At 41.3% G+C, this 13,587-nt stretch overlaps 1 protein-coding gene across 1 annotated transcript; it reads left to right on the top strand.

The window, feature by feature from the left end:
* The first annotated feature begins 2,167 nt into the window (after positions 1-2,167).
* LOC124661309 (TPR repeat-containing thioredoxin TTL1-like) lies at positions 2,168-6,173 on the top strand. The gene is made up of 7 exons (XM_047199173.1): positions 2,168-3,039; positions 3,698-3,899; positions 4,016-4,200; positions 4,288-4,621; positions 4,705-4,909; positions 5,114-5,220; positions 5,307-6,173. Exons 1-7 carry the CDS (start codon positions 2,168-2,170, stop codon positions 5,466-5,468), a joined length of 2,067 nt encoding a protein of 688 aa, XP_047055129.1. The 3' UTR covers positions 5,469-6,173.
* Positions 6,174-13,587: the final 7,414 nt, after the last annotated feature.

Raw genomic sequence — 13,587 nt, 5'->3', positions numbered from 1 at the left:
AATATTTTTCCTTTTAAGTAAATGGTACTTTCTCATATCTTCTCCAACACTAGGGGCACAAATTAATAGAGCTTACCAATCTAAAAACACAATATTATTTGTTATGCAATCCACTGACTAACATTCATGTAAAGTTGGTTGTGGTCACAATATTGTAAAAATTGGCGCGGTTGAGATGCCACCTTATGGCTAGGTAGAGTGGAGGTAAAAAAAACCTTGAGAAAGTCTGGCATTTGTCTTTTCGGACACAAATTAATGTACAATGTAAAAACACACGACCTAGAGCGTGTGCACACAAACAAATCACTTACCTAGAGTCGCAAGGCTCGTGTCCTTAACAAAGACACCACGGGTACCTTATTATTGATAGGCAGGATGCTCAACTGAAAGAGAAATCCATCTTATAGTACACGCCACTCTATATACAACTCATAAATGCCCGGTTGTTATAGAATAGACAATGTTATGTACGGGTATTTGTAAACATTTGAATATTTGTAACCAGCGCTGAAACAAAAGATGTTTACCTTTTATTTAGCGTGTACAAATACACATACTTTAGCATGTTTTAACATTTTAAAAGCAATACTACTCCATTCAGGGGTGTAAGGCATGAGAGTGAAATTGGGACTAAAGCAAGACATGGATTAGTTAATCTGAAAGTAACCCTCATAAATTCATTTTTTGATTTCATATGTTGTGTATCATATATGCACGAAATGTACATTTGCTCAATCTCCGGGCTTAATTGTCGGTAGGCTCTCTTGCAACTCCTCATCATTAGGAAGTATGTTAGTGGCTAATGCAAATATCTCTAAATAAACACCAACATCACATATGCAACTAGTTTAGGCTAAAAAATGTATGTGCCATACACCTTGCATAGAAAATATGATCAAATACGGCAAACAATAAATATCCTTAAATATTACATGATATTTCTGAATAAATAGTTGGGTACCTATATAATTAACTACGCATGGCCTTCCAATTTATTCACTTTAATAACTATACCAACATTCCCTAAAAAGAAAATGGTATCAAAAGTATGCTCTTAGATACTTTGGATATTTGAATCCACCTTAATATCATGCATATCTAAAATCATTAAATCTAGAAGTTGATGCTAGGCCATTTGTAGGATACTAAGCCTTGATGATATCCAAAGATATTGGTATTATTAAATAGGACAATCATAATGATTTCTATTATAAACGAAATGTTGCAACCGGATTATAGCAAAATGTTGCAACCACCGGATTATAGCATGAAGCCTAATTTATGACATATCTACCAAGATTTTGCAATTTGTCTGGATGAACTACATCCACAAATCATAAGTTCGCCTTAGAAAAGTTTTAAGCAATGACGTACCAAAAATAAATCCATAAAAGACTACGTTCTTCCATGTTAATTCGCAGCCAATGCAATATTTGCATGATTTAGGTAGTAATTAAATGCATATTTTAAGTATCTAGGCTATTGGAAGTATCATTAGCGGTGGTTGAAGAAAAAAGACAGAAACAAAAAAAAACTTAGATAAAAGATAAACATGTAGTACTAGTAAATGGGAGAAGTTAGAGATCATGGCAACCCGCAAGGCAAGCCTAATCGTAAATCTACAAAGATGTGGTAAACAGAATCTGTAAAATCTCGAGTGAGTAATAAGATCTGTAAAACCTCAGCGTCCCAAGCCAAAACCCAGGAAAGGTACTATAATAAAAATACAAAACCCCAAAACTCCAAGACACCAAACCGCAAAACCACCCTGTAAGCAGAAGCCCACAAAAAAAAAAGAGTGAAACTGTTTTGTATTTAGCCCCCCGAAACACTCGCAAGGTCTCGAACTGCCCCTGTCCCGTTGTCTCCACAGTCTCTATTTCTTGCCCTCACGGCCAGTCCTCTCCTTTCTTCTTCCTTCTTCTCCCCTCTTTCTTGGGTCGGTGGTCGCTCGGTAGCTCCATTTCCCCGCCTCACGAGAAATCCACACGCGATTTATTGCTCAGGGTTCTCGCCGCGCAACCACCCCGCCGCGCGCGACGACGAGCTCTTATTGTGCTCCGTGCTTCTATGCCTGCTTGTTTGGTTAGGACAACAGGAGGAGGGGGAGACGGAGCTGAGGTGTGCGGGCGACGGCATTGCTGAGGTTTTGCGCTGAGATCCAGCCATGTCCGAGGCCGACCGGCTGCGCCTCCGCGCGGCGGCGCTGGCGCTCGACAGCGGCGCCGCCGTGCGGGACAAGCCGGACTCCAAGGCCAACGTCTTCGCGGATCTCGGCTCCCCGGTCTCGCCGCTGCGGGCGCGGGCCAGCGTCACCACCTCCTCCTCCTCCTCGTCCGGCTCCGCCAAGTCGCCGGCGCAGTCGAATGTCGGCGCGGCGGGGCTGGCGGGCGGGAGGAGCCACTCCGGCGAGCTGGCGGTGGAGAGCAACCCGCCGCGCCTGCCGGGCCACCGCCGGTGCGGATCTGGCCCCTTGATATTCTCCGGCGGCGGCAGCAGCAGCGGAGGGAGCGGCGGAGTTGCGGGGGACCGCGGGAGCACGGCGAGCTCGCCGATGGCCAATGCGCTCCCCGCCGGGAACATCCGCCCGTCCGGCCGCGTTCCGGGGGCGGCCGCCGCGCCGCCGCCGCCGCCCCGCTCCCGCCCGGACGTGCTCGGATCCGGCACCGGCCACTACGGCCACGGGAGCATCATGCGCGGCGCCGGCTTGGCCCCCGCGAGGAGCGGCATTGACGCGCCGTCCTTCCTCTCGAGATCTCCGGCGAGCTCACCGGCCGCGCGGGGTACCGGCGGGGGTCTCCAGGAGATGACTCGTCTAGGCAACGAGTGGTACAAGAAGGGGGTGCACGGGGAGGCGCTGCGCTACTACGACCGTGCGGTGTCCCTGTGCCCCGAAAGCGCCGCGTGCCGCGGAAACCGCGCCGCCGCGCTCGTCGGCCTCGGCAGGCTGGCCGACGCGCTCCGCGAATCCGAGGAGGCCGTCCGGCTTGACCCTGCCAGCGGCCGCGCCCACAGCCGCCTCGCCGGTCTCTGCCTCCGGTGAGCTTCCTGCGCTACTCTCTCTGGAACCAGCATTGCGCGGAATCCATTAGATTTCAGTTCGATGCGTAGATCCCTACTTCTTGCTTTGATTTCCCATTGACTGTTCACGCCTGCATGTTGCTGTTGCTTTCTTGGCTCTAGTTGCCAGCTTTTCCCGTTAGCAAGTCCAGCTCCAAGAGGAAAGCAACATGATAGTTGTGCTCTTGCTTTTCCTTTTTGTTACTGCTTGATCGTCGCTGTCTGTAAATATTTTCCTGCTTGTGTGTGTTATATTATAAAAAAAAATGATCTTTGGGTTACACAGTGAGCACACTACTTAGTTCTTAGTTGATCTGCGAGTGAGGAAAACCCAGGATCTTGTCTTGGAAGCAAATTGGTGTTAAAGCGGTTCCAATCACACAATGCTGATGAAAGGGGGGGTTGCTTAGCTGTTTTTTTTTCTTTTTCGAAATGGGTTGCTTAGCTGTATTGTTTTGTAAGCTTGCTTGGTCCCAGTTTCATTAGGTACACTGGATTTTGACCACACAATGCTGATGGATACTGAATTTAATCCCAATTCCGTTCAAGAGCATTTCAGTGTTATTTTCAGATAATAATAGGTGTGCTCTATTTGCTTGAATTGTTACTGAAATGTTTGTTGTTCTCATTCTTGTAGGCTTGGAATGATTGAGAAGGCGAGGAGGCACTTAACACAGGCCAGGCATCTTCATGAGTCTGACCCTGCGGATTGGGAGAACTTGCAGGATGTGGAGATGCATCTAGGAAGAAGCACGGATGCCAGGAAAATTGGAGATTGGAAGAGCGCGCTGAGGGAAGCGGATGCTGCTATTGCAGCAGGAGCTGACTCCTCCCAGTTGGTAAAATCCTCCTCCTTTGCCTGTGTTTTCTCTCTTTGAAAGTGTTGGAAAATGGAAATAGTCCTACACTATGGATTCATGGTAGAATTTACATTGTCTTCTTATTTTTTACGCAGCTTCGTGCCTTGAGATCAGAAGCACTTCTTCGGCTCCACAAGCTAGAGGAAGCTGATTCGACTCTTACAAGCTTGCTGAAATTAGACACTGCATTACTATCTTGGACGGCAGTCAAACTCTCGGGCATGCTAGTTGAGTCTTATGTAAATATTGTGCGAGCCCAGGTTGACATGGCATTGGGAAGGTATGGTCTTCTAACCTGTAAAACTGATTGATTTTCTTGATTGGAGCAACAGCAACTTAGCATTATAGTTGGGAATGCTTTCTGCAGGTTTGATGCCGCTGTTGCAGCAGCTGAAAATGCTAGATGTATTGACCCTGGAAATGCGGAAGTTGGGATGATTCTTAATAATGTGAGACTAGTTGCAAGAGCTCGAGCCCAAGGAAATGAGCTCTTTAAGGCAGCCAAGTTTTCTGATGCATCTATAGCTTATGGCGAAGGGCTGAAGTATGATCCATCAAATCCAGTGCTCCACTGCAATCGAGCAGCTTGTTGGTGGAAGCTGGACCGGTGGGAGAAAGCTGTTGATGACTGTAATGAGGCACTGAGAATACAACCAAATTACACCAAGGCTCTCTTAAGGCGAGCAGTATCCTATTCCAAGGTAAGCATCAGCAATAGAGCATGCATTCTGATATTTTTGGCATTTCACTCAGTGCTGCTGTATTGATCTTGCTATTTTTTTAGCTCGAGCGTTGGGCTGATTGTGTGAGGGACTATGAGGTGCTCCGGAGAGAGCTTCCCACTGATACCGATGTTGCGGAAAAGTTGTTTCATGCTCAAGTTGCTTTGAAGACAACTCGGGGTGAGGATGTATCAAACATGAAGTTTGGAGGGGAGGTTGAGAGTGTTACCAACTTGGAACAATATTCTGCTGCCATACGTTCACCTGGTGAGTTTTTCCGAAGTACTTATTTTTTCTATTATAGTCAGATAAATTCAAGAGTGTATCTGTGTAGTATCATGAATAATGAGAACTGTAGCTTTTTTATGTGTATAAAACAATAAATCATCACTGATGCATTTCAATAGGCTTATATATTTGCCTGCATTACAATTTTGGTTGCCTGTCATATTCAGTATACTCTTTCTTCAGGGGTATCTGTTGTCTACTTCATGGGGACAATGAATCAACAATGTATTCAAGTTACACCTGCGGTGAACTCTCTTTGCAGCGAATGCCCCTCAGTGAATTTTCTAAAGGTAAGCTACTCGATGTCTCTCCTTCTACTCTAGTAATTTGATAAAAAATATCGAAATCAGTAATGAACTGCATTGTGACCCAACAGGTAAATGTTGAAGATAGCCCTATGGTAGCAAAGACAGAGAACGTGCGGATAATCCCTACATTCAAGATATACAAAGACGGCGTGAGAGTGAAGGAGATGATCTGCCCTACCTTGCAAGTCCTGCGCTACTCAGTGAGACACTATGCTGTATCCAGTTCTTGAGAAGCTTTGGGTACCGGAACCCGATCGATCCTGATTTCGTTGATGCATATCCAGTTCTTATGGCTTCCCCTTTCCCCCCTGCCAGCCAAACTTACAAACTACCAGCCTCCACAGCATTTCACCAGATGCATAATAATTCCCCTTTGAGCATGAGCATAATGAGCCGAGTTTGGTACGTGGAAGAGCCTCCCCCAGTTTTCCCCTTTCCCTCATATATTACCCATCCTTTGCTACCGTTCATATGCCGACCCCATTGAATTCTTTCACCTTTCAGGCTCTTCCACCCGGTTGTATTTTGATACATTTTGCTTTACATCTTAGTCCATAGACCAGCACCCATGGAGGGTAATGTTTGTAATGTTGTTTAGAGTAGAATATCATATAGAGAGGGGGGAGGGGAGGGGGTGGTAGAGAGGGGTTATCGTTACATGTATATACCATATAGCAAAACATCAGAATCCATTGGAAGATTGGAGAAACTGGAATTTTTGGTGCAGCTGGTGAGGAGGGTACAGGGTTATTTGTTGTTGTTATCATTTTATTTTAGTGGTAAAAAAGGAGAATCATTTGGTAATTGGTGCAGAGAGAGGGGGGAGAAGGTTGGTGTTAATTGATGCCATTTATCTGGTCTGTGGTGCTGAGAGTACCATCATAAGCTACCATTTTCATCATGAATAAAAACAGTCCAACATTCTTTCTGTTTTACTCTGTTGTTAGCTACATATTATTTATATGCTCTGCCTGTGATGATGGATCATGTGGATGATGAGCCTCCTGTATTGCATTGCCAACAATTTCTAGTCCTAGCTTTGCTCTAAGATTCTACAGAATGCAGAAATAGTACTACTTGTTTGCCAATATTAGCACAAGTGGTTACTGCTGATTGAAGATGCTTGTGTTTGTGTTGCTGTAAGTTTGGAGCAAGCAGCTGGCATGGCATGTGAGAGAGAACATGAGAGAGTTCTTGGGGGCAGAGATGATGGCAACATCAGCACTGGTCCTGCTTTGGGGCTCCGTGTGCGTGTGTAGTTGTATACTCCATACAGATGGTAATAACTGGTAGGTGTGGTAACCCAGCACGTACCCCGATGTGCTTAGGAGTGAGAGAAAGAAGAGACTTTTTGCGCTTTGTTTTCTTTCTCTAGGCTCTACTGTACGTGTAAAGCCATGATGAGCACAAGCCTCACACAGACACGCTCTCATTCTCTTTTCTCTCTAGCTCGCTGGTGATGATCAGATCTGGGCGCACCAGCTTGTAATGATTTGGGCCCCAAGGCCAAGTCCCTCCTAGCCTGGCAGAGCTGGACCCTTTTGAATGTGGTAGCTGCCTCATTCATTGCTTCGCAATCTACCACTCAATTCCTGAAAAAAAAAATACCGCCTCTCTCTCTCTCTAGTCTACACTCAATAGATATGCAGTAGAGTACTTAAGCCATATCTAAAGGTTCAGTCTAGATGAGCTCTTGCAGTGACAAAAGTCAAAAGAAGAGCCTGTCCCTGGGCCTCTCGACTGTGAGAGTGTCGAGATCTATAGAGAGATGCACATCTAATCTGAAAATCTGACTTTATTTTCTGTCTCTTTTGCTTAATTTATGGTTTCCCTGGTCTTCCAAGTACATAGTGGCCCAAGATATTCAAAGTCTTTAAAGAGTTGAAAAAGGAGTGAGCACCACAGGTGTCAGTGTGAGCCTACATGTCTCTGCATCCTTGACAAATGTAATTCTTTGTTTCATACTTATAACAAAGAAGGCGACTTTTGTTACGAGAAGTGAAAACAGTTCCTCAGCTCTAGGAAGTTTTTAAAAAATCGTAAATCGACATCTTCATTTTGATATTAAAGAAGAATCTAAAAAGAATATCTATACGAAAAATGATCTCTTCCCGGCTCCATTTCATTTCAGAAAAGAAACCAACCAGTCTGTCTTTTACCTAGCTACAAACTACAACCAAAAGCAAGTTTTCTGAAGATCTTTCAACAATATCTTCAGCAAGAGAGCAACTACCACGTCACTACCAGCTGACTTCTCAACTGGTCAAACTACAACACCATGCCGAAACCCTTCTAATAGCTTTCCAGGTTGCGATCTGGTCGAAACCCTTTGCAAGTCAAGCTGCCAGTAGATTGATAGGCTTCTTTTTTTTAGTTTGATGAGTAGCAGATCTACGAACTGGCTGATTTCCCCCCTTCTAGGTCCTTGAAGGGCACCTTCTAGTTCATCGGAAAATAGAGGACCAGACGCCACACCTATTTCTGTTAATACAAGTAACCAAAAGCAACATTACTTCTATTTATCCCATAGGACAGCATATGCTATATTAAAGTGCAAGAATATCTCGTTACAGTCTTACATAACCAATTAGATGCAATAAATTCAAAGTTTATGATATTAATATCAAAAACCTCTATAACATCGTCCCACAGAATCCTAGAAACTATGCATTTGAACATGAGATATTTAACAGATTCAAACTCTTTGCACAACTCACAATCATTTGATTTAGCCATACCCCTAGCTCTAAGGTTGTTTCTGGTCATTATATTATTTTAGGAGAACAACCAAAGAAAAACCTGAATTTTGTAAGGAATTTGAAGACTCCACATAGAATAAAAATAAATTGGATGCACACCCCTTAAGTTAGCAATGGGATACATAGGAGTGGAAGAATATACACCCTTAGTATCATATTGCCAAAGAAACTGCTCTTCATCCTCACTAAAGTTAATAGTTCTAGCTATTTTTAGCACCTCCTCCGATTGGACCATCATGTTCTTCTAAAAGTACACCTAAGTTGGGTACCATCCCATGATTTTTCAATAGTTTTAGTTTGTTGATTGGAAACAAAATAAATATAGGTTCCTAGTATTGTATTTGGAGTCAATCACTCTCCTCCAGAGGGACCCCTCCCCTTGAATCCATCTTTTGATCCAAGATCCTATAAGGAAGATGGTCAAATTCTGAAGTTTGGGAATGCCAGGCCCACCAAACTCTTTTTTCATACATACAGAATGGGCCAAATATATTTTGTGATTTCCACCTTCACCATTCCCCATAAAGTTAGCTAATTGAGTGTCTAGCAATTTCAGAGCCCATTTGAGGAGTTTAATGAAAGTTAGTAGAAAAATATAAATACTAGATAAATAAGATTGAATCAAGATATTCTTAGGTGCAGAAATTAGTAGTTTTCCTCTCCAGCCCGTAATCCTACTTAAGATACATTCTATCAGAGGTTGCAAATCTTCTCTTTTAATGTACCAAAATGTAAATGAATACCTAAATACTTGACCCTGAAGGTTTCGACAACACATTGGAAAATCTCAACAAAAGGTTGCACTTCGTCTATTTCCATGTTAATGTGAAGTAATATATTTTTATGAAAGCTTATCCTCATCCCAGATAAATTTTCAAAATAGCTTAGAATCCATTTTAGGTTAACCGCTTCTCTTGGATCATTCTCCTGGAATAATAGTGTGTCGTCAGCATAACAACATCCCCACGATTAAATATGGGACACAACCCCCTAACCAAGAAACAGTTGGTCCCTTTGACTAGCATTCTAGAGAAAACATCGACCACACAGTTAACCAAGATAAGGGCAATGGGGTCCCCCTATTTCAGACATTTTCCAGTAAGAAATAAGTTGTCTTCTACATCATTAACCTTGACACCAACATATCAACCTTGTGTAATTTTTCTAATCAGTCTCACAACCACAGGACAAAATCCTCTCAATTCTGGAACCTCGTAAAGGAACTATAGGTTTATTCTATCATAAGCCTTTTCATAATCAATTTTCAGAACAAGGACTTTATTTTTACTCCTATGTACTTCATGAATAATTTCATAAGCTATTAAGACATTTCTAGAATAAATATGCTCCTCATGAAGGCTGGTTGATGATAAGAAATAAGTCTATTTATAATTATAGCGAAACTATTAGTAAGCTCCGTATTTAAATGTTTAAGGAACAATTTAAGAGATTGATTGGTCTAAAATTTCTCATAGATCTAGAATCATTTTTTCCTTAGGGATAAGGGTGATCAAGCAAAATTTAGCCTATATAAATCAAGTTCATCTCTATAGCCAGCATTGAATAGGGCTATAAGATACCTTCAAAAAAAACATGGCTATAAGATTATCCTTGACAATATTCCAATATGTTCTATAAAACATTAAAAGAGAGGCCATCCGGACCAAGAGCACCATCAGCATAAGAGCCAAACACTGCTTCCTTAACCTTTACTCCAGTAAAAGCTCTACCTAACATCTCATTTTTTTCTATACTAACTTTCTCCTCATGAGAGAAAAGGTCATATTTAAGTTCAATATCAGGTCTATCCTCAAAGCTAAAAATATATTTATAGAAACCAGAGGCTATTTTAATCACATTCTTTGTTTAAGTAACTCGTCCTTGAGGACCATCTAATGCATAGTTCTTTTGCTCCTCTGATTTTCTATTGCATAAAAGTTTGTAGTATTCCTATCCCCTTCAACTATATTCATATCTATTGATATCTGCTTACCTTTTGTTTCTTCTATGATCCAAAATATCTTTACATCTCTTAGTATGAATTCAAATCTAGCTCTCTTCTCAGCGGAAAGAACTTGAGTTTCTCGTTTAACATCAAGAATATCTTAATATTCCATTAAACATTTCTTTTGTATCCTAACATGATCCTCAAAATTGGCACTCTGACCTTTAGCTAATTTTCTCAACCGTCTAATTTTCAGGAACATCTATTTTTTGAAATTTTCATTATAGCTGCCTGGGGGATTTGGAAGGAAAGGAATAATTTAATTTTTAAAGGTATTGCACCCTCAAGAGACTCTTGGAAGGAAAGAGTAATTTCAGATCTAAATCTTCTAAGGTTCGGGGTTAGCCAAAACCTAGAAAGTACAATCTCTTTGTTTATAGATAGACTCTAGATAAATTTTGTAAAGTGGGTGTATGCACCTGAGATGATGTAAATATTGTTGAGGTTTTAATATAGTACCACAGTAGGAGCCTCACCTATTGTTTTTGGTCAAAAAAAAATTTAGCTTGCTAGATGTCAACAACGTATGTGCTTCAGATTTGCAAAGACCGGGCTTTGATGACCAAATCTTTGAATTTACGAATAGCTAGCCACCACTCTTTAAATTTAAAAACCATATTTTCTGGGAATTTGGTTTTCACCAGAATCCCAAACAATGGGTGTGTGATCATGACCTATTCTAGACGAGGCTCTACATTGGCCAAAGAAATATTTGAGTCAAAGTGGAAAATACAAAAAAAATCCTATTAAGTTTGCACTTTACTAGGTTTTCCCTATTGTTTCCCCATGTCTTAGCTCTGCCGGCTAATCCTATTTCCAGCAGGGCCCAAATTTCAACCTATGCATTAAAATTGTCTACCCACTTAAAATATACATTTCTATTGCTTTTATCATGAGGAGACCTAAAAAGATTAAAGTCTCCAGCTATCATAGAAGTCGCATCCCAAATAAGAAAAAGCTCATAAAGTTTAGAGATGAACTCTTGTTTTTTCCCAATTGGCACAACCATACACAATTGTAATCCTACAAATTAATTTAGAAACTCTATTATTAAGAGTTATATTGACATGTAAGTTTTTATTTTGCCAACAATGATCTCAAAAGTATCTCAATTAACGCTTACAAGAATACCACATGATGAGCATACTGGTGGGAGATGATTCCTATTTTCCATCATACATTTAAGGACGGAGTTACTAAACTGTTATTTTTTTGTCTCTTGTAAACCTATATAATCTAGATTTAAAGGTAGTAAATTTTCATCAACGAATCACTTCTGCTATTTTAAAAACCACATATCCTTAACACATTTTCCTGGGGTGTTTGCCCCAAAACTTTCTATGTACTTCTATCCAGCATGTGAGACTCTGTGGTGCATAAAATAATTATTGTTGTGTGGATAGTTGCAAATATGGACGTTAAAATAAACTAGCCAAACAGTAAACCAATAAGAGATGAAATTTAGCTAAAACCGATGGGCAAAAAAACTGAAGTAAAAATCACGCAGTAGCCTAAAGTATTAGGCTGAACTGTAAATCGCTTAAATAAAAAATCAATCTAAGATAGGTGTGATACATTCTGTTGTCATCGGAGGCACGCCATCATGTTGCCGATCATGTGGACGGTCTCAGGAATGACAATGGATGACCCTCCTCATCGTCGGAGTCCTTCATGATATTCTCCCAAGACGTGACATCGTCTTGGTCACTGTGTCCATCGTAGAGGCAATGTTTGTTATAATTTTTTCATTAATCATCAATACCAACTAAGGGCACCAGATGCATTTTTCAACTGTAATTTTGCAATAAAATTCCAACACAATCATAGTTCAACAATGTCAAACGAACACAAATAGACACACGATCATCTACAATATAGTGTTTCTTTACTTTTTTAAAGAAGGAAATACACTTCTTGTGCCCTCGGTTATTGCTCGAATCTAGGTAAAAAAGAAGCTTGACCCTTGTTTGTAAAAGAGGTGCAATCTTGGTCGCTCATACCGGAACAATGTTGTTTTACAACAAAGCCATTTTGGATGACAGTTCACTAATTTTTCTCATGAGTAGGCCCAACCAGCATGATTATTTCGGTGAAATATTTTCGTAAGATTAGTGGAAGGTCAATAGGAAACTTATCAAATGATAAAAATAATAATACATAATCTAAAAGGAAAGCACCATATAGATATTTCAAAAAAAATGGTCAAGAAAATAGATTTAACTTGAAATGGATCTTTTCATTACTAGATAACTTGAATGTAAAAGAGAAACAAAAATAAATCATAATTTGTTAACATTTCATGATAAATGAGGTTTTTTTTAAAAAAACACACTTAATAATATTATAAAGCATCGTATATATTTCCTCCATACTGGTTTATAAGCCCATCGAGAAAAACTTTAACCATTGATTTGGTCAGCAAAATATAAGATATATGTCACATTTTTTATATCATTGAATTCATAGAATTTTTCAATAGTACAACTTTTGTGGCTTGTATTTAATATTTTATTAACCAAATTAGTGGTCAAATTTTTTACGGAGCAGTTAATAGGCTTATAAATCGGTATGGGGAGAGTAGTAGATGCATTGTTTTAAAGTGCACTGTCGTCGTGGGGAACAGACAGATGCCATAGGATGGCTTAAGTTGGGGCCGAATGGACGCTAGAGGATTCGGGGGAGGGTTTGTGATTAGATGGGATGAACTTCCGGATGGTTTCCTCAAGAACTTAGCCAAGGTTAGAGGTTGAAGAAGAAAGACATAAGGAAGAACTCGCTCTAGATCATCTTCTTTATTGATCTCCACAGGTTACAAGTTTGTGCTTACAAGATCTCTCCCTCTCTGCTCATCGCTCCCGAGTACGGGTGTGCCCCCTCTCCTTATATAGGGGAGAGGGTGGCTTACAGGGGAAGAAACCCTAATGGCATCTTTGACTAGACAAACTACTTTACAAAGTTACTTTAATCATAGATGACACCGGGGTCTTCTTTAATCAGGGAGGATGACGTCCTCCGGCTTCTTTCATCGTCATCCTCTTCTTTATCGTCAGGCCTTCGTTTAAAGCTACTTTGCTTAGCTCATCTTTGTCCTCTAGCTCTGGAGAGAATCTTTGACCAGTCCTGCCGACGTGCTACAACGTACTTCTTACCGGTAGTCCGGTGTCTTTTCTATCCGGTTCCGGTATACCCCTTCTGGGGATACCGGCTTAGCTTTACTTAGCCAAATCCTTAACTTCGTGCTCTGGCATAAACATTAAACTGGTATCTTGATGGCTCAAACCATCCGGTTTGGCATGCCTTTGGCATACCGGGGGTCATCCCCCAACATTAGTCCCCGAAGCTGGTATAGTCTGGCGGATTCTATCCAACAGACCATGCCAGGTTCTCACGTCTTTGCATACCGGTTTAATCTATCCGGCGCTTAGCTTAGACCCGGCATCTTTGCCCGGACTCACGTTTTCTCTCTTTGCAAGGCATTTTCCGGAATCTTATCCTCCGGCATCTTAGTCATTAAACACCTCCTCGGCGAAGTCGAGAATTTCTCGGGCCCCGCGCCTGTCAGTGACATGCGCACTGTGACTGACG

This window comes from Lolium rigidum, chromosome 6 (assembly GCF_022539505.1).
Source record: "Lolium rigidum isolate FL_2022 chromosome 6, APGP_CSIRO_Lrig_0.1, whole genome shotgun sequence".
Lineage (NCBI taxonomy): Eukaryota > Viridiplantae > Streptophyta > Magnoliopsida > Poales > Poaceae > Lolium > Lolium rigidum.
Note: the sequence above shows the minus strand (reverse complement) of the source record. Positions and strands in the feature narration are given on the sequence as shown.

Coding starts and splice junctions, on each gene's coding strand:
- LOC124661309 (XM_047199173.1), top strand. CDS start 2,168: ATGTCCGAGGCCGACCGGCTGCGCCTCCGCGCGGCGGCGCTGGCGCTC. Junction 4,201..4,287: donor GTTGACATGGCATTGGGAAG/GTATGGTCTTCT, acceptor TGCTTTCTGCAG/GTTTGATGCCGCTGTTGCAG. Junction 4,622..4,704: donor GAGCAGTATCCTATTCCAAG/GTAAGCATCAGC, acceptor CTATTTTTTTAG/CTCGAGCGTTGGGCTGATTG.